Consider the following 20728-nt stretch of genomic DNA (forward strand, 5'->3'; position numbering starts at 1 on the left):
CGGCAGAGCGTGGAGCTTCGAGATGGCTTCGGCCGCGCCGGTTACGGGTGTATGGGGAGCATTTAAGACAGCACATCATTTTGTATGTGGGCGGTTTTTATTAAATATGCCAACTGTTTCAAATTTACCTGCATGTGACAGCACATGGACTATTTCATTTACAAAGGCCAGATTCTTCGAGTGATTCTTCGACTGAAAGATGATCCTAATTATACTCTGGGTTTAAGTCATTCTTCCAGAGGGCGACAATGGTTAAATGTAAAACCTGTATTCAAGATGGCAAATATTTCTTTGTCTGTCCAACACGTGTTTGGCTGAGCCTCGGGCGTGATTCATGACAGGAAATGGAATGATACGCACTAAACAAGAAATAAGCTAATTTTGGTTAAAAAAAAAAGACCCAACCAACAAGGTTTTGGGTTGTTTTGTACAAAACACCAACTTTTTGGGGGTTGTTAGTTGTGCAAAACAAACAGTTTTACATTACTGTCCCAAATGTACAAACCGATTTGAAAAAGGTTTCATAAGCAAATTCATATATATGTAAATAGAGGCCCAAAGAAAGTGTCAAACATTTGTCTGTGAGGAGCTTTATCCCCACAGGATGAGTTTTTGAACACTCCCACTTGCGCTTGCCAAGACGTCTCTGGAAGAAGAACGTTTAGTAGCCCAAAGCGTTTAACCTAATCTTTGTGCAAACATGATTGGCACACACGTAACGCAAGCGCACACACACGAGCCATAGAACTCTTTAGCTGGTGTTAATCATTTCAGGCCAGCGTTATGAGTGAGAAACACCAGATTAGCATGTCAGTGATTCATCAGGTTGACCATGAACAGACCAGCAATGCTCCAGCACATATCACTCCTGGTAGGGCTCAATTATATTTTCCTGTAAGATCATTTTGCATTCAGATTTAGAATGAATACTACCGTGCTTTTTCCTCACAGGTGAACTGTCCTCTTGTCATCGTTGCCATTTTCATCTCGGGCATCGGTGGGACATTTCAATACGGATTTGGAGTATCTGTAGTGACTGCCCCTTCCGCTGTAAGTAAAAAAAAAAATATATATATATTTTACTTAAAACAAATTAAGAACCACTTTGCCCAACTTATAATCAAAGTTTATCTTGTGTTTTCAGTCAGAAAATGTTTATTTGTGCTAATTTCAGTACATCAAGCAGCTGGTTAACCAAACATGCATACAGAGATACAACGTCTACTTACAAGATTGGCAGGTCTCGCTCATATGGTCCTTTATTGTTTCCATTTTTTGCATCGGCGGCTTGCTGGGCTCGTTCTTGGCACCTCCATGCCTCTCGATCTTTGGCAGGTTAGTGTGCAAATAAAGGCTTCTCTTTCCCTATTACATTTGGCATACATGCAGGTTTCTGTTTTCCCATCAGGAGAAAATGTCTTTTGTTAAACAATTTTGTGGCTATAATTGGAGCGCTGTTGATGCTCTTGAGCCAAAAAGCCATGTCCTTTGAGATGATTATGGTAGGACGACTTCTGCACGGTGTCAATTCAGGTGAGACTAGGACGCAAGATATTTTTTTAACATTTGGTTAATTTTTAACTCAAGATGAGCTCCTAAAATGCTTCTTTTGGCTATTTGCAGGAATCAATATCTCTGCTCACACCTTGTACATTATTGAATGCACTCCGAAGATGCTGAAAGCGATGGTGGGCGTGACCGTTGCCACCTTCATCGGCTTAGGGAAGTTCACTGGTCAGGTTTTGGGGCTCAGGTGAGAATATTGTGGAACAAAATGTTCTGTCATAATCCAATATTTATGAGCAAATGATCACCATAGTGGCCAAAATCTGCAGTGGATGTAAAAAGTCTGCCTACCTCTCTTGAGATGGCAAAAGAAAAACAAATTCCACCACTGTGACCTGTATCCTATAAACTTAATTAAAAAAAAAGTAAAACAAATTTTGAAAGGGGTGAACCATTAAGCTGTGTTTACACAAGAGTCCACACCCTCGCAATTAAAGATGTTCAGAATTAACTAAGGTCATTCAAATTTATTGAGAATCAGTCAGCGCATACCTGCCTGCCTCTTCTCGTGAACCTAAATGAACCTGAAGCCTGACTAGTTTTTGTATAAACACCAACAACAAAGACTACAAAAAAAATGAAAGAAATTGATGTTGTTATTGAAATACAACAAAAATTCCGTTAAAAAACAAAAACTTAGCTGATACTACATCTTACATTTATAAAACAAACTGAAACAAACCATCATTACTGTAAAAATACTCAGTTTTTTTTTTCCTGTCAATTAATATACATGCACTACCGGGACTATTTAAATGTATTTTAGTATTGCTGTATTTCATCTATATCTACAGACTGAAAGTCACTATTTGAGAATTGCTCGATACTTTTCTTTGTTACACAATTCTTTGTGTCCCCCCTCCTTTTTTTTCCATCCACCTCTGGGGGCGGCCATCTTGCCACTAGCTGTCCACTGAAAATGACATCACAGTTGCTCGAACAATGCTATCATTTTCAGTCCACAAAATGGCCGCCCCTTGAGAGAAAAAAGTTGATGGATTTTGCCTCTTAATTCATATTCACAAACTAATAAACGATAACAAATTTGCTTTAATAACTAATTAAAACTAACTGTATTAAAAAAAAGTGAAGTGAATAGTTCGATTCAATTCCTTTTGGTGCTAATTCATAGACACTCTCCTTGCAGTGAGTTACTTGGCACAGAGGATAGATGGCCCTGGCTGCTCGGCTTCATCGGCTTCACTGCGCTCTTTCAGCTGGTCACCCTCCCCTTCCTGCCGGAGTCGCCCAAATATCTTCTGCTGAGCCAAGGAGACCGGCTAGCTTGCGAGAAAGGTGCGAGCACACGTTGAAAATAACTTGTACGAACAAGTCACACCTTGGTCCTGCCGTTTAGCTTTGACAAGGCTTTGGGGTAACAAGGACCACAGCATGGAGGTGGAGGAGATGCTGGAAGAGAAAGCCGCTCTCCAGAACATCCAAAGTCGCTCTGTGATGGCGCTGTTTCAGGAAAGAAGTGTTCGCCCGCAGCTGGCAACTGTCTGCGTGACCTTCATCGCGCTGCAACTTTGCGGCCTCAACGCAGTGAGTCCCACCACATAAAGAACTCAAGAGCAGTGTTTTTACACTATATATGCTACGATAACATTGATGATTTTCTGGCCACTTTGGTAGGTAGGCTAAAAATGAGGAAAACTAGTCAAGAAATGCTGTGGACTTATTGTGGTCTTCATTGTTTAAATGCTGATCCATTGCAAGCAATCATTAAAAGGGAGGTTACTGTCAATGGTTAACATGGCTAATTTTTCTAGATATGTTACCTAAAATTTGAAAACATTTATTTATTTATTTTTGCATCGTGAACACTTGTAAATAAACATATATTGTTACGCTTCACTGCAGGTGTACTTCTATTCATACGAAGTGTTTCGTGCCGCAGGCATTGCTGAAAACCAGCTCCGTTTTGCCACTTTGGGAATGGGGTCATGTGAAATGACGTTCTCGCTTGTGTGTGTAAGTGCCATTTCATTACGGAACCGAGAAGCAGCATTATAGCCCCACCTAGTGGTAGTTTCTCACTGTGTAATCGTTTTTGTACTACAATACTTTGCCTTGTTCTATGCCTACACTGCAGTTCATGATCATTGAGAATACAGGAAAGAAAGTGCTCCTCTTCACAGGATTTATGAGCATGTCTGTTATACTCATCCTCCTCACCATCACTCTCTATCTGCAGGTGAGCCGCACTAAAATCCGGATTTCTGCATCTTTAGAAGCTCCAACTGACACTTATGTCTTTGTTTCTCACCTAGCATCACATCTCCTGGATGGCGTATTGCAGCATGGCCCTCATTTACTTGTTCCTCTCTGCATTTTCCATTGGGCCAGGTAAGCTGAAAAGAAAAAGAAAAAAAATCAAGAAAAAGAAACAATCGAGCAGGTGTAAAATGACATGCCATTTTTAGACAGTTTCATTTAGATAAAAGTAGTGCTTTGTCACCATCTTGTGGCATTTTAGTTTCACGGAACTAAGTTGAAGGGCACTAAGGGCTTTCATTTGGACAAAAATAGTGCTTTGCCACCATCTTGTGGCATTTTAGTTTCATGGAACTAAGTTGAAGGGAGTTGAGTTTTTTTTATTTAGACAAAAGTAGTGCTTTGAGGGTTCTGTAAGCAATTACAAACCTTTTTAGGGGCGTAAACTTCTGCTATCGCAACAGGGCTCGGGTCCCACTGTTTTATTGGCCATGTTTATGGGGTTACCAGACGAGGCGTTTTTGTCGTGTTTGTGGAATGAGCACCCACGTCGGCCATGTTTGTTGACTGCGCTTAACAGAATAGCGCAGTGTGCTGCCGCCAAGATTATTATTATTATCCTGTTTAAATTCTTGCTCCATAGGCGGAGTAATACCTCCGATACCAGGGAACATTTTCACTCAGGCATTCACAGTGAGCGCCTACAGTGTCGCCTCCACCTTGAACTGGACGGGTATGTTTATAGTGGGGATGGTCTTCCCAATCATAGTGGTGAGCTCATTCATATCTTCATCATGTAAATGGAGAAAGTTGAGGTCGGGATCACAAACTCACGTACAATGCTTTCGTTTTCATTCCAGGAGTATCTCCATGCCTTCTGCTTTCTCATATTCTTGTTTGTGTGCTTGACTACCGGAGTGTACGTGTACTTCAGCGTGCCCGAGATGAGGAATAAAACCGCTCTGGAGATCGCTGATGACTTTGAACGGATCCGCAGCAAATCTGGAAGGTTGAAGGAGGGGAAAAGGCATGAGCAACTACGTGATGACTGTAAAAGTTGCGAGACCAAGTTTTAGCTGTATTTGTGAAGTTTGGCTTGTAAAAGATTAGTTGTTTTTTTAAAGTAATTTTTTTAAAGTTACAAATGTTACATGTCTACTCATGTACTAAAGCAGAGGATGTTGTTTAATTAATCAGGATGCAACTTTTTTTCAAGTAAGGATTTAGCATCATTTGCGTGTCGAATGTTTTTATATAATTTTACGAAAATTTTTAAATAATCTTATTTGAAGTGCACTTGGTTTTTATTTTTTCACTTTTTTATTGCCTATGATTTAACATGATTGCAGTTGCTTTTTTTTTTCTTTTAGAACAACTTTCAACCAATTGATAAAATAACTTTTCAATTTAAAATTTTCATCGTGAGAACACGAGGTTAGATATGTTTACTTGTCCTGTTGCCACATCTTTTAAGAAAACAATATGCTTTTCTTTTATTTTAAAAGCTTGTATAAATGTGAATCCAGGGAACAATAAACGCCTTTGTGTTTGCATTAAGTTGTTTATGTTGACTGTACTGTTCATCATGCAGAACCAATATCTTGAATTCCTGTTGCATGCAGGACAAATTTTATCCTTGAGAGGGAGTAGAAAGGTCTCATTGGCTTAAGCATTGATGAAGTGAGCGTATTTTAATATTTAAATTAAGTGTTTGGGTTCTGCTGAGCGTGACTCCCATTACGAAAGTTTTAAGGAGCCACTCAGGGGTGCATTACCCACCCATAAAAGTGTGTGTGCACGTCTGATAAGACAATCTTCAAGGCTGCACACCTCGCAACCCGCTAATGTGCGGCAGTAATCAGAGGAGGGAGGAGTTGCGGCATCCTGCAATTTACGTCACTTGGGCAATTTATATGAGGACTGAGGTCAACCCTGAGAAAAGTTGCATCCCTATTCAACAACACAACAGGCTGATTTTTTTTTTTTTTACGTCAGCAACTGTGGACACGATGGACACAGAACGCCGTTTGTGTGGTGACTCCAAGGTTGCCAGAAGCAATGGACAAAAGTAAGTTTTTCTTTACGTGATAATTTTTTAAATGCCTTTATTTATTTATTTAATTATTTATTTTTTATTCAGTTATCTACTGCATGCTCCCTAGCTCTTAGAGATTATTTATCAGCTGATACTCGATCATGTAGTCTCGAGTTGTACTAGAAATATTTTGCAGCAATAATCTCAAGAGAAAGATCCTTAGAGGTCAAAGGTAGGTGTAAATATTGATAGCCACCTTCTGCGTGCAATCTAGAGGCTAACACCTGGACCACCCAGGTCCCTGAAGGCGTAGAGTCTTTGGTGTCTATCTGTGACTAGCAAGTCAAGTGAGATGAAGCTGAGAATACTTAGAAGATGATAAAAGGCATTGTCTCCACCCAAGCCTACCTATCGCCATGAATGCAGGCAGTCAGTAGGTACAAAATGGCAACAACAGATTAAAATGAGAAGAAAATGGGCCAATGAACCAATAAGAATTTAAGGAAAAAAAAATCTTCTACATTAGATGACTAGAAGAGGAATACTACTTGTTGTCCTTGCACTATATATTTATTTTAGCTGATTTTATTTATTTTTATTTTTTAATTTAATTTTATTTTTTAAATTACATTATTTTGAGCATCGATCAACATCCCAAGGGAGAACTACTAAGACCATACTGAAAACTAAAGAAAAACGTCATAATTTAAAAAAAATCACAATAAGACTGAAAATGGTTGACCTAAAGTTGTTAAGAGAATAGTATACAGTATTGTTCCCCTAAGAATCCTTTCGTCACAGCATATCAATTGGTCACAGAATCATGTTGCGTCGTGACCTTTCTCTGGTCACGTCAGCTGACCTCAACTACTCCATGTCTTTGTGTTTCATCACAGGATATTTGTCAACAGAAGCTTGACGCTGGAAAAGATCAAATGTTACGGCTTCGACATGGACTACACGCTGGCAAGTAAGTACTGAAGTAGTGAATTATCCTGACCAATATTATGGTTATCGCTATTATCACATTTTGTTTTTTGGAGCAAAAATATGAGTAAACTATTAGTATGCACAAACTAGTTTTCTTGATAAAAAAAAAAAAAATGGACCTCGTTGCAGTGTACAAGTCTCCGGAATACGAGAGCTTGGGCTTTGAGCTCCTAAGGGACAGAATTGTGTCTGTCGGCTACCCTCATGAGATTCTACGCTACACGTATGACCCGAGCTTCACCACCAGGTTGGCTTTTCACTCAAAATGACATTCTTCAGTTGTGATAAGATGGCTGGAAACACTCCGTCCGTCACTGCCACCCATCATGCCGCCCACTTTCCCTCAGGGGCTTAGTGATCGACACCACATATGGCAACCTCCTGAAGGTGGACTCCAATGGGAACATTCTACTGTGCAGTCACGGGTTCTGGTTCCTCAAAGGGTAATGTGAAAATTAACGGCAATGGATTTTCCAACAATCACCCCATCCTTTTTTTTTTGTTTGTTTGTGCCTTAAAGCGAGGAAATTCACCGCTATTACCCCAACAAGTTCATCCAGAGAGACGACACCAATCGCTACTACACTCTCAACACCCTCTTCAACCTTTCAGGTGTCACATTTATCGCTCTTCTTCTCAAGAACTCAAACTTTTAACACCATAGGCGCTATCGTCCTGACCAACATTACAAAACAGTAGTGTAGTGTAGTAGGCCTAAGTGTTCATCCCGTGGCCTTGCACTAACTTGTTACCTTGGGAGCTCTGCTGAAACCATAATGGAATATCTACTCGGAAAAAAATGTCTGTTCCTCATTTGACAACAATTGGGCATAAAACTAGCTAACAGGGGATTCAAAAATTGTGTGGTATTACCAACAATTGTGGTCAAACAGCAAATGTCAATCAGAGATTAATTTATGTATCCCTAAATGCATTTTTGAAGCAAATTCAAAGAGTGTATTGAGTTGATTCAGATTAAGTACAATCTAATAGAGTTTATTTGCATCTTTGATTAAAAGACACTAAAAATGTGTGTAATCTTAGGTTATTCGGGGACTTTTATTAACATTTGGGTGGATTCACGCATGATTGCTCCACAATGTTGTGTGTGTGTACATGTGTGTCCATGTTTATGTTTCAGGAAACTATTCGACTTGGCCTCTCCTGTCTGCCTGATGTCAATCCTTACATAGTATTACTTGCTATTACTCTAAAAATGTGTTTGGGCAAAGAAACACTTACCCCGAACTCAAATTTTTTTTTTTTTTTCCTTTTTACAGAGACATATCTCTATTCTTGCCTTGTGGACTTCTTTACCAAATGCAGCAGATACAAATGGTTAGCATGTACTTTCTGAACCATCTTCTTTTGCAAACTAAAAATATACGGTAACAAAAAATCGACCTCCCCCAGCGTGCAAAAAGGTTACCACTATGGCGACCTGTTCATGTCATACAGAACCATGTTCCAGGATGTAAGAGACGCAATGAACTTCATTCATGACACGGTAACCTTTACACGACTGTTGGTCTGTTTTTGTTTGTTTGTTTTTTTCCTCTGAGACGTACTTAGTGTTACACTCTGTTTGTGCAGGGCATCCTCAAAGACCAGACCATCAGGAATATTGACAAATATATTATACAAGACGTGAGTAGCTAAAAAAAAAAATAATAATAATAATAATATATATATATATATATATATATATATATATATATATATATATATATATATATATATATATATATATAACATGAAAACAAAAATATATTATATATATATATTATAATATATTTTAATAAAATCTTTTACAGCCAAATATAATCACTCTCTTGACCCGGATTAAAAAAGTGGCCAAAGTTTTTCTTGCCACAAACAGTGACTACAAATACACTGAGGTAAGCCTCCAAAAAGACTCAAATGGTACAAAATTGCTACAAAAATGACTAATAGTGCCTTTAAACTTCTTCCGCTCTTTATCTAGGCCATTATGACATATCTTCTTGAACACAATGCCACGGTAAGATCATTTGGCTTGAAAATGCACAAAAATGGATAAGCGACACGCTAAAGTAAAAAACACGCAACTGTCAGGCCACCTAGCGAGTCCACCAATAAAAGATAGAGCTTGATAAGGTGTCGCCATAGCAACAACTTGTCTCAAAATACACAACTTGGCTTTAAGGTTGTTATTCTGAGGGCAAAACACTGCATGTTCTTGCTCAAATTTTCCACCAGCAGTCTGGAGATTCCCTGGAGTCGTGGCGCTCCTTCTTTGACCTCATCGTTGTTGATACGAGGAAGCCGCTGTTCTTCGCGGGGGGCACGGTGCTAAGACAAGTTGAGACGGTATATGAAGGAATTCCTGCGCTTTGACACCTGACATCAGTATTGGACTGTGATTGACTTCTGTCAATCATTTTCAATTATTTTATCGGTATTTGCGATCCAGAACACAGGGAAACTTCGTATCGGAACGTACACCGGTGCTCTCCAGCATGGAACTGTGTACTCTGGAGGTGAGCCAGATCTATTTTTTTCAGTTGTCACTAAAGCAATTCTTTGTAAAAATCTGTTATGGATTATTTTGATGGTTTTAGGCTCGTCAAACATAGTTTCCGACCTGCTGGACGTCAAAGGTAAAGACATCCTCTATGTGGGTGATCATATCTTCGGCGACATCCTCAAGTCCAAGAAACGGCAAGGCTGGAAAACGTTCCTGATGGTTCCAGAGCTCATCAAAGAGCAACAAGTTTGGGAGAAGAAGAAAAGTACCCCAATCTTCAATTTTTTTCCCCAGAATTAATTTGTGATTGAGTTTTTGAGAGATTTGTTTTTTTCCCCCAGATTGGTTTGAAGAGCTGAAAAGTCTTGACATTTCCCTAGCTGAGATTTACAAGTACGTACGCATTCGAGTAATTGTGTATTCTGCTATTTTGCTGTTGAAAGTTCTCCGCTTTAACGAGGTTCAAACCAGCTGTCACTGAAAGTATAGTCGATCGCGCGCTAGCCGTTTCAATCTTAGGTTCGCTTAGCATTTAGCATGGCCTCTCCATCTTTTCTTGTCATGCAAATAAGCTACTTCTCAGATATAGTTTATTCACCGCCACGCGATGTTTACCAACTTTGAATTGACTAAGCAACATTTTCAGGCGCAGTAGTCGCCAGCCAAAACTGTTGCTAGCTAGCTAGTTCCTCGACCTCCCACGACTCGCGGTAGCCAACTTGACTCCGGGGAAGCGTTTTTTTTTTTTTTTAACTGTTTCTTTTGTTCATCTTCTACGTTCTTGTAATGGTTGTCTTCACATTTGGCTATTGTTGCTTGCAGGCACTTGGACAGCGGTAGTGAGGATACTCCTGACATCATCAGCATTCAGAACAGAATGACGGTAAAGACATGAAATATTGTACTGTGAGAATGTACATACAGCTAAACCTTCACACTATTAATATTATTGGGTGGCCTCGCGACTAGTACAGTATCCCATCCAGAGTCAGCTAGCACAGGCTACGAGTCATGTTTTTTTATAACTTAGGTCAGATAATTGTTAAGTTGATAACCTTTTGATTGCCTGTGTGGGTTCGTCCCCCCTGGTTGGCCTCCTGCAGAATCTGACCACCTGGATGGACATGTCTTACGGTCAAATGGGCAGCCTACTTCGAAGCGGCTCCAGACAGACGCTGTTTGCCAGCCAACTCATGCGCTACGCCGACCTCTACGCGGCTAGCTGCCTCAGCCTGCTGCACTACCCCCTCAATTACCTCTTCATGGCTCCTCCTGTGCTGGTCAGTCCTCCTTTACTCACGGCGGAATTAAACTACTGTCACTTCTTCTAACTGGTCACCCGCGTTGCATTTCCCAGATGCCCCACGAGGCCCCGGCGCACGGCTCTGTTGACTTTCTTTCAACGCCGCTAACCAACTGTCAGTGTGGGAAGGACAGGGGCTAAGGTAGCTTTAATTACTTTTTCTTTACAGCAAATTTGAGTAAAAGTAGAATTGTGACTATTTTTGTCTCAAAAGCAGCGTTTAAAACAAGAGAACATGAGGACACTTTCTAAAGAGCATGGCATGAAGATGTTGCTGTTGGAATAGTTTGGCAGCCATGAGGAGATAATATGTTGCCGAAATGCACGGCTCCCTCTGCTGGATGGGAGTTGCTATTCACCCTCTATTTAGTGAACCCTCAATAAATTCTAAGTCAGAAAAGTTGAATCATTTCAGTAGTTATTTTTTCTCTTTTATTATGCATGACAAATTAACCATATAAACTAATAAAATTGTTGAAGGTAATTTAAGCAAATCTTTTGAAGTGTGTATCAAAACTGTTAGCTTTTTGCATTTTTCAGCTCCAAGAACAAATTTTATATTAACAGCAAGATAAAAAAAAAAGGCACATACAAACCATCATTCACACGAGGGGCTATGAACTTTCCAGATAAATATGCGCACCTTTAAGAGTAAAACCATCATGTATGGTTAAGGTTGTGCCGCTAGTAAAATCACAAACGAGACTAGTCCAACTAGAATCATAGCCTTTTATAACTGTTATACTTTGAATGTCCACTAGATGGCAGTAAGTCTCCTTTACAGCAACCATTCTCATCAAATTCTGTCTCGCTCGCATCCGCATGCACACATACATTGCAGAAAGTATCATTGAAATTTTGCAAGCAATTTTTTATTACCAAGCCCACTTATAAAATAAATTAAACAGTAGTTAAACAATTTTTTTTTCATTGATTTCAAAAGTAGTTATCCATCAGTTTGAAATACTATAATAAACAGACAGACAGATGAAAAATAAAGTTGATAGTGATGCAATGTGGATGTGATTAAGTCCCCTTTTCGCCTCTAAGAGGAAAGACCACAAGAGGATACACCCCCCCTTTGCTTTGATTGGCACCGCCCCCTTCTACAACCAGACACACAAAGCAACACACTCACTTCCCAGATGATTTCATTTCCTGTATCAGGGGCTATTTTAGTTTATTTGGATTTCCCTCTTCATTGTCTGCTTGTCGACGGGATTTATTATTGTTACTGTTTGTTTTGGTGGGTTTTTTCCTCCTCTTTTTTTTAAATTATTGTGTTGCTTTAACACCACTTATTAAATTCACACATTTGATAGTTTCTGACTGTTTTTAGTCTTGCTGTTCTGTTATTTGGAATCAATGCTATAATTAATGTTACTTTTGATACATCTTCATGTTTTATGCACTTTTTTTGAGATATCATTAAACTCTTTGGGGATATAAATCCAACAATATGTTGATATATTTCATTAAAAGCTAATAGTGGAGTACTGGAGAAAGAATATTACACAAAATGCTTTTTAAACCCTCATTTTTAATATTGTAATTCTACAATGTATTCACATGAGGCAGTATGACAATGGAAAAGCTTTTTTTTGTGAAGTTTCCCCCTTTAACCAATGCAAACCATTATAAACCGTTAGCACTTATTTTAGTTTCCTACAAATACAAGTTATTGTAACAAAGTGAGCAGAAAACACAAATCAACAAAATAACGTGATTTAATTTACTTAATTATTGTTTAATGTGCAAACGTCACTATCATATTTAAAAAGATTAAAGCCAGTTTTGTTTTTCTTTTTGGATTTTTCTAACTTTTGAAAGGCTCGTATGTTTTCTGCAACACTAAAAATACTTTTTTAGGGGGGTTCAAAAAGTGCACTATAATAGGAGAAAAATCTTTAACTTCTTCCTTCTTTAGCATAATTACTTAACTTATTCTTTTCTCTTTATTATTATTACTGACTGGGCTCCTTTATTGTCCCCCGCCCTCATTCACAATTATTTTCACAATTAATTATTGCATTTGGTTGCATTAGGCAAGAAAGTTAATTCTATAAATCCCAGTTTTTAATCAGTAACTTTCTTTTGCTAAGCTCAAAAGCACACCTTTTTCTTGGCACTTTATCCCATATAAATGTACACACACAAACATATATACACAGGAGACTTGAAAAAAGACTTTGATAGTATAATTTTAATACGATGAATTAATTTAACTTATAAAGTCGTTTGGAAGCATTGAAAAGGCAAATTGTGCATTTTTACACCTTTATTGAAGTCCATATGCAAAGTTACATCTACAAAAGACATCCAAGTCAAACTCCAAAGCTTTTTTTAACCAGTTGTTCGTCATTCTTTTGCGCTTGTAAGTGCTCCTTAGCAGCCATGTGTCTCTCATGGCAGGATACTGTGCACTCTTGTGCAGATGCAGAAGCACCACCGTCCCCCATTCCACACATTCCAGGATTTCCCAGCAAGCATTGCAAGCAAGCCCAAACAAGTCACGTTCTTGCACTGGGGCGGAATTTCACACAGTCAAGTGACTTGAGGCGGCTTCTCTTTTTCGGGGGGCCCTCGATCAACCCCTCCCTTACGGTGGCCGATCGCAAAAACAAGGACTTAAGTTTGCATTGTGACAAAGACTTTTTTTTTTTTTAAAAAGCGCCGGTGGTAAAAAAAAAAAAAAAAAAAAAGGTCTTTTAGCACGGTGCAAACAAACAAGGCTCTTTGCTGAGAAGCTTGCCCTCAGGGTTCAAACATGAGGCACACACGGGAGCACTGACAACCTGAGAGAAGAGCAGGACGAGAGGGGACGGGCTTGGGGGGAGGGAGGGAGGGAGGGCGAGGGGCCCCGCATTCCTCCCCCTTCCCCCCTCCCCGACCTGCTATACGCTACAAGGATGCTCAAAAAACACAGAGGCCCACCCTCACCCTCCTCCACTTCCTTTTAGCATAAGCTCGCACTCCCGTGTCACCGTGTTTGATGACACAACACCACACAGGTGCAGAAGACAGTTGGTGTAAATAAACTTCGTGTTACTGTTTAATGTAATAAACAAAAGTGTTACCTAAACTAAGGAGGTTATGTTGACACAGTTTGTGAGTTAAGGCCACTCTAAAGCTACTTCAAGTTCCACTTAACTTTCCCTTTTTTGTGGTGTGGATTCCCAACCACTGAAGAAAACCAACATTGGTCAATGTCACATTCTTTCTCAAAAGTGACTAAGTGGGATTCTCTGTTTGACATTTTTAGCTCAAATGGAACTTTTGCTGTTTATTATGTGTTGATTTTTGTATATTTGATCTAAATGTGATTATTTGGGTTTAGCAGTTTCAGGCTAAAACTTCAAGGTGTGGCTATGGGTTCAGGCGTGAATACAAGATTTGTTTGGATCATTTTTGCTAATATTGTATGGACACTTTCATATATTTTAATTGTTAGTCTACAGGATTATATAGGATTAAACAGAATATACTTATCATATCCCAGTTTTATGACCAGCATAACACTTTTTTATGAAAACTGCCTTGCAAGGATTTTTTTGGTTCTCATTTTGTGAGCATGCCCAACTCTTAAAAATTTCATCTACACATTTCAGTTTTTGTAGCAGGCCAAAAATGATTTCGGCATTTTTGTAGCATACATTTTGGTGGCCAATTTGATCACTTTTGTGCTGACATTTCATAGCCACAAAATGTATTCATAGGTTTGGAGCCATAAAAAAGTTTTTAATATTTTAATTTTTTTTTTTAGTCATACATTCCTTATTTCCTAGTGGGGAAAATGCAGTAAATGTAATTACAAAGGTTTTTTGTTTTTTTTGGTGGAATGGACAGTTAAGTTTTATCAACTCTAAGCCCTTCTAGATTTTCTTTAGTCACCAAGGTGGTTAGTTTCATTGTGTTCTATTATTATTATTGTTATTATTATTATTATGCAAGAGTAATGAACTTTCAAGGGTGAAAACTAGGTCAAGGAAGAACCCCTTCCACCATTTTGTTGAATTTTATATATTAAATGAATCTGTGAATTAAATGACGCAAAATAAGAACATTCCGTTTGTTCCTATGGGTGTCTCAATATAAATAATCACTATTTCTTAATAGTGACTTTAAACATGGTTATCAAAAAATACTTATATAATTCTTTTTGGAGTAAACGGTGCAGGAGGCTCCACCACCTGCCATCAGCCATCAAGTCAAGTCAACCAGTCCACTTCCACTGGCCAGTTCTGAGGCCAAATGCTATGACAATACTATTGCACTGCTAGAATGGATGGTACAGTAGTGCAACATTGTCAAAGCAGCTGACCTCAGCATGTGTCAGCACACGGACAGAATAAAGAGATAGAGAGGAGGGAGTTGAGGGCTGGGAGGGGCGGCCATTAGTTTTGCTGCCAATCTACATTTTAATTTGCTTTATTTGTAATTGTGTGACAGTATTTAAATATTTGAAAGCTATTTGGGAAGTTGCTTGAACTAATACACCCACCAAAAGAGGGAGGAAGCTGCAACCCGTGGACCATATGCAACCAGTCAGAGTATTTAATGGAATCTTAAAAGCAATTTCTTCCTAAAGGAAAGCTCACACGTTGAAAGTTGATTTCACAAAGACACAAAAAGTCATCTATATGCAAAGAAACTTTGAAAAAACACAATCTGTAATAACCACTTGTTTGATTGCAAAGTCATTTTCAATTCATTCAGAACAGGACTTGAAAAACTTTCCACAGCCCAGTCCACATTGAATTTCTTTTTAGAAACAAAAGTCAACGAGTGGTGCGGGTCCATCAACCAATGCCCTTTTAATATTGCACTGCTCATCCCCAATGGCCAGTAGTGCAACAGAAAAAGGGCAGTGGTCAACAACCATGAAGCCTCTATTGCATAGAAAAACTTAAATACAAATATATATACACACACACACACACACACGATTGGATGGACCTTTTCTATATAAATAAATAAAAAAACTATAAAACAGCCCATGCCTGTGTGTGGTTAAAGAGGGGGCACAATAACAAAAAGCTGCTTGAGTGCTGAATTAACTTCCTAAATTTAACAGCGTTGCTTATACTCTCGCCCTGGGAGAATGGGAATTTCCCAGCATGTGGGCCCATACTATTCTCTTCAGTCAATGACATGCATTCTAATTTGGGGGGGAGAGGAGGAGGAGGAGGAATGAGGTGGGGGTTAAAGAGAGGAAGAAAGGGAGAGGAGAGGGAGGGGGGTTGCACATTAAAGCCTTCCCACACCTTGCCTAGCAAACTATTAGTCAGACATGGCCCCAAGTTGCAGTTCTGATGAGTACAAAGTCACTCTAGAGCAAGGAGGAGAGCGAAAAAGTTTGGGAAAAGCTCATTTTGAAAAAAAAAGTGAAGAAGTGCACGTGAGGCGTTTGCGCAACACCTTCCGTGGCTGTTACACAACGTACACAATCCATAGCACGACGCCAGCCATTGGACGACGAAAAACGAGAAGGTGGACGCATGTTGCTGTTTACCTGCTTTCCTTCACTCTCCGCCATGTCTACAGAGGAGGAGGAGAAGAAGGAGAGGAAGAAGGAGCGCGCGCGGCCTATGCGCCTCCTCCGCTCCACGCCAAGCCACCCAACCAAGCAGGCAGCTCGGAGTCTCTTTCCTGCCAGCTCACGGCGCAACACTGACGACTTGTTAGATTGCACAACAGGCTTGGCTGCACGCACACGCCCGCAACGTGAAAATGTAACCCCACACCCACCCCCACCAACCAGACCCCCCCCCCCCCCCCCCTCTCTGCTCGTCACTCCCTCCCCTTCCTCCCAATCATCGGATACCTATTAGGTGGCCAAATAAGGTGCACTTTATCCTCTTCAAGCCCCCCCGACCCAGGCTCGGTCTGTTTTCCACGCGCGGAATCAAGTTTGTGCACAAGATTTACGCATAAAAAAGAAGCTACAACTCACCGTGGAGAACCCCCCCTCCCCTCCTCTCGCACACACCACCCCCTTTTTCTACCTCTCGTCTTCCCACGGAACACTATCAGCAGGAGAATCCGTGGATAGGCCAAGAAAAACAACGACGATAAGGGAAAAGCGAGCCTCTTTCCTCGAAATCACGCCGCGTGGAAGGCGGGTGGTGGAAGGGGGGAAAAGGGGGGAGGGGGGGACTATGGCTTCGGTACTCGTTGTCCCCGCGTCGTGAATAACCGCACAAATCGGAGCCGAAAAGCGTCCAAAAATGAGCGTCGAATCCCGCACAAACCTCCTCTTTCCTCATGAGGCGATGGTGGTGGAAAAAGTCTTCCACGCACACGTAACACGCACGGCCCTCGAGCATACCGGACTCCATCTTTGACTACTTGACATTCACAGGCTGGCGAGGCTCGAGTCGCCGCTTTTGCATTGCCGCGCGCCCATTGGATGCCTCCTGCGCTAGTCTGCGGCGATTGGTCAGCCCTAGGCGCCCGCCCCGCTTCCTATGCGCCTCTCATTGGTCGAGCACAACGACGCGTCAGCCAGCGCAGCAAATCCCTGATTAGCTGTGTCCCATTCACAAAATCCACCCAAACTCCTCCTCCTCCCCTCGCGGTATCCTAATTATTTTATTCACTTTTTTTGGTGAGCCTGCTTTAAAAAAAAAAACACGCTTATGATATGATAATAATCAGGCCTTAATTGATGGTAACACGGGTGGACATTTTACCAACTATGGCGTCACCTCGCTTACTTCCGCACCGAATTTTTATTAAAAAATCCGATTAGATTAAATTCATATTAATAATTAAAAAATCCTACATATTCGCGTAGTTGCGGGCGGGGGAGACGAACCGAGGCGCCATCAGAGTGACAAAATGTGCCGTTCGAGTAGCTCAATTTGTCACCTCGGTCGGTGCACAAAATGGAAGCGCGGCCAGCCTTTTTTTTTTTTTTTTTATCGACGCCCAGAAAGGAGAAGCGGCCTGTAAAATTTGGCATTCCTGGCCCAGAGGAGCTGAAATAATGGCATTATCCCGCGGCTTTCCCCCTCTTTCCCTCACTAGGTCTACTCATATCTGATTGTGCAGCCACTCGGTGCTTTTTTTTTTTTTTTTTAATGTATATATAAAGCAGGGCGTGATGAAGGTTGACTCCCCTCTTCTGCCCCCCTAAATGTGTCCCGTCAAGACACACAAGTTAATTTAAGGCACCGAGGCACCAAAACTCTCTCACTCTCTTTGGTCTCTCTATCAAGATCCAATAATAAGTTCTGATAGTGACTGTTGGTGGTCCACAGCGTCCTGCTGCTAATACACAAACTGCACCAAGTGCAGGGAATTAATGCTGCAAACGCCCGATTAGCTCATTCATTACTGTAGAGAGCACACACACAGGGTGACAATCGACTCAAAGACCTGAAAATGTTAATGGGAGGGGTGGGGTGTCATCTTATTAGAGATTAATCTAATGTACAATTATGTAAAAATACCCTAAACCCAATATAACTGAGCATGGTATATATAGCATTAAGTACTATTATGTGTTATGATTGTATTAACAAACTAAGGAGAGAACAAAAACAATTTAAAATGTTTCAACAAAACTGTTGTGTTCCAATGGATTGAAGTTTTGTTGTTTGAATAAAATGTAACATACAATAATACAAAAAGAATGTAGTCACATTTTTAAAAATGTGTTTTGATTACTTTAAAATGAAGATTGAGCAATTAAAAATAATCAAACTTTGCTTTGAATCTTTTTGCTAATTCAAATATCACAATTACGTCCCGTAATCCAATTTGCATACATAACTAATACAATTTAAAGTCAAATGAAACAATGCATGGATATTAAAATAGAGGCACGTTTAGGCTTCTAGTTTGTGACAATAACTACACTAATTTGCTTACACATTTATTACCGTTCAGTTTAAAAGATTCTTCTACTCTCAGGAGCTCTAGTAGTGAAGTTAAAACGACTGGGGGATGTTTTTAAAATTTGCAAAATGAGGAGGATTGAAGGTTTATACGCTTAAATGCAGTTTTTGAAGTCAAACATTTAAGTAGCTATTAAGGTGGTCTACACCTTGAATACACTTATGTATATAAATTCAAGCAACATTTTATTTTCTGTAAAAGATGCCTTACATGTGTTAATTATTATTTATTAGCTAAAGATGAGCGATTTTATCAAAATAATTCTAATGGTAAGATAGTTGTTAGTTTGAAAGTGTTTCCTGTGGTTACACACTTGGACGTTGAAGTTTTGTTGGGGAATAGGATTATCTCTATGACTAAGAGTAGGTTTAAAAAGAGAAAGAGAGGGAGAGAGGGGGAGAGAGAGAGGGAGAGCGAGGGAGAGAGAGACTCACTTTCATGTTTTGGAAAATGTTTCTGTTTAAAAGGAATCTGAGGAGATTTAAAGGCCCCAAACATGCATGCAGTAGTAGTAATATGGCTGTCTGCCTCTGACACCCTGTGTGAGGTCATGTGGGCCCGGGTGAGAAAAGCCTTTTAAAAGATGCTGCTTATTGTTGTGCCTCTTTCTTTTTTTTTTTTTTTTTGCATTTCCCTCTATGTAGCAGCTCCCATCCTCCCAAAACGTACCTCCTTTCTTCCTCTGCACTTTGACCTCTTCCCTTCCCCCATACCCATTTCCATCTAATACACACACACACACAACACACACACAACACACAACGATGGATGATCATTGATAATTTTGAAGACTCTTAATGGTGACGTTTTAGGTGGCTGTAGGAGGTTTCTTCTTTGATGAAGGAGCAGTGGCTGAGCCCCACCTCAAACTCCCCCCCCCCCCCCCCCTTGAAACAGACTCTATGGACTGCATGCATGACATTCCAGCTGTGTGGGTGGCACGCTTTTTTTTTTTTTAACTACGTCTCCAACGGTACACAGCAACTCCTGACGCTCCCGACGGCGCGGGAACCGCCACCACCCCCGGCGGCATCCGCCATTCTTCAAACTCTCTTTAAACCGGCTGAAAATAACATTAGGTACGCCTGCACGTTCTCCTCAGAGCCCATAAAGTAAACATGTATGAAGACAATGAGGCTTAGTTGATTACCAGTAGGTGTGCAAATGCACTGAATCACTGAGGTGTTTCTATTATTTTGACTCTAGATAAGGTGAGCATAAGTACTTTTCACTATGGTGTACTTGTACACCAGTGAAATCTACAAGAAATAGAAATTTGATAGATTTGATATCTAGATAGCTAGCTCGCCAGATAGCTAGATAGCTAGCTAGCTATAAGTCTAGTCCTCTTTGCCTTGCCATTGACTAACATATGGATACATGCTATCTAAATAAAGTGAACTCCATTATTAGAGATGCCAGCACCTTGCTGTTGTATTTTGCGAATAAAATACGCTTAAAGCAACCAGTGAGCAAAGAGTCACCTATAATGACTCCCAAGCTCACTCGCTGACAAGCGTATTGATTACTCATCGATTATTTCCTAGTGTGCACGTGGTGCACGTGATCAACGACGAGCCTAGTCTGTAACTCACAGTCCACCCCCCCCATGCAGTATGCATACATGCACCCGCCTCTTTCTACTTCAACAGTACTGCATGAGCAGAATCCAAGAGGAAGAAAAAAAAAAAAACTCGAGCCCATTAAGTGAACTTCAGAGGAATTCCTCACTTTACATACGGAATGCACTAGAGGTCGAAGGGCAAAGGGCCAGAGGGGAATCCACCCGCACCCAAGCAGGCAAGGCAGGCCGGGCCTTATTTAAACAAGCCTGGAATGCCTGCTTTGCTTGCTGGATGGTGTGCTGGAAGAACAAGAAGAAGAAGAGGAGGAGGAGGAGGAGGTGGAGGAGGAAGGAAGTTCTCTGCTATTAACATGAACACGAGTGGCCAATAAATAGCAACATGCTTTAAATGACCTCGTTGAGAACCTCCATACACAACACGCCATTCACGTCCAATGCAAAAAGATCAGAAGGCTCACTTTTGATTGACACACTCGCTGAGGTACGTGTTTACGAATATTGTGCTGGTACTTTTAGCATTAAAAAAAATTAAGCCTAATAGTAACAGTAAGGACATTTTCAACTGGATTGTCCGTAATCAGCAAATATCAAAAAGCAGCTCAAAGTGCAGCTCTACACCACAAC

General features: G+C 40.4%; 2 protein-coding genes and 1 long non-coding RNA gene across 7 annotated transcripts in view; all 3 read left to right on the forward strand.

The window, feature by feature from the left end:
* The window catches only part of LOC119131892, a 21871-nt gene extending 7422 nt beyond the window's left edge, over positions 1-14449 (forward strand). Inside the window, exons 3-4 of the long non-coding RNA XR_005099726.1 lie at positions 13403-14230; positions 14353-14449. This is a non-coding gene — a long non-coding RNA (uncharacterized LOC119131892). The remainder of the gene's footprint in view (positions 1-13402; positions 14231-14352) is intronic.
* Positions 718-5340, forward strand: slc2a11l (solute carrier family 2 member 11, like). Its single transcript, XM_037266591.1, has 12 exons — positions 718-871; positions 952-1050; positions 1175-1335; positions 1409-1533; positions 1624-1753; positions 2714-2862; positions 2924-3111; positions 3430-3540; positions 3662-3763; positions 3840-3915; positions 4427-4554; positions 4644-5340. The coding sequence occupies exons 1-12, from the start codon at positions 833-835 to the stop codon at positions 4857-4859; spliced, it is 1524 nt and encodes a 507-aa protein (XP_037122486.1). The 5' UTR covers positions 718-832; the 3' UTR covers positions 4860-5340.
* Positions 5706-13150, forward strand: nt5c2l1 (5'-nucleotidase, cytosolic II, like 1). Of its 5 annotated transcripts, none has more exons than XM_037266585.1 (18): positions 5706-5851; positions 6715-6788; positions 6938-7055; positions 7156-7251; positions 7329-7420; positions 8089-8146; positions 8222-8315; positions 8402-8455; positions 8623-8706; positions 8793-8828; positions 9047-9157; positions 9261-9327; positions 9409-9579; positions 9656-9707; positions 10137-10197; positions 10418-10594; positions 10672-10759; positions 13030-13150. In XM_037266585.1, the coding sequence occupies exons 1-17, from the start codon at positions 5793-5795 to the stop codon at positions 10756-10758; spliced, it is 1491 nt and encodes a 496-aa protein (XP_037122480.1). In that variant the 5' UTR covers positions 5706-5792; the 3' UTR covers position 10759; positions 13030-13150. The 5 variants fall into 5 exon arrangements, with proteins under 5 accessions (XP_037122480.1, XP_037122477.1, XP_037122478.1 ...); XM_037266582.1 differs by lacking the exon at positions 13030-13150 and adding an exon at positions 10830-11027; XM_037266583.1 differs by lacking the exon at positions 13030-13150 and adding an exon at positions 10835-11027.
* Positions 14450-20728: the final 6279 nt, after the last annotated feature.

The sequence above is a fragment of the Syngnathus acus genome, chromosome 12 (assembly GCF_901709675.1).
Source record: "Syngnathus acus chromosome 12, fSynAcu1.2, whole genome shotgun sequence".
Lineage (NCBI taxonomy): Eukaryota > Metazoa > Chordata > Actinopteri > Syngnathiformes > Syngnathidae > Syngnathus > Syngnathus acus.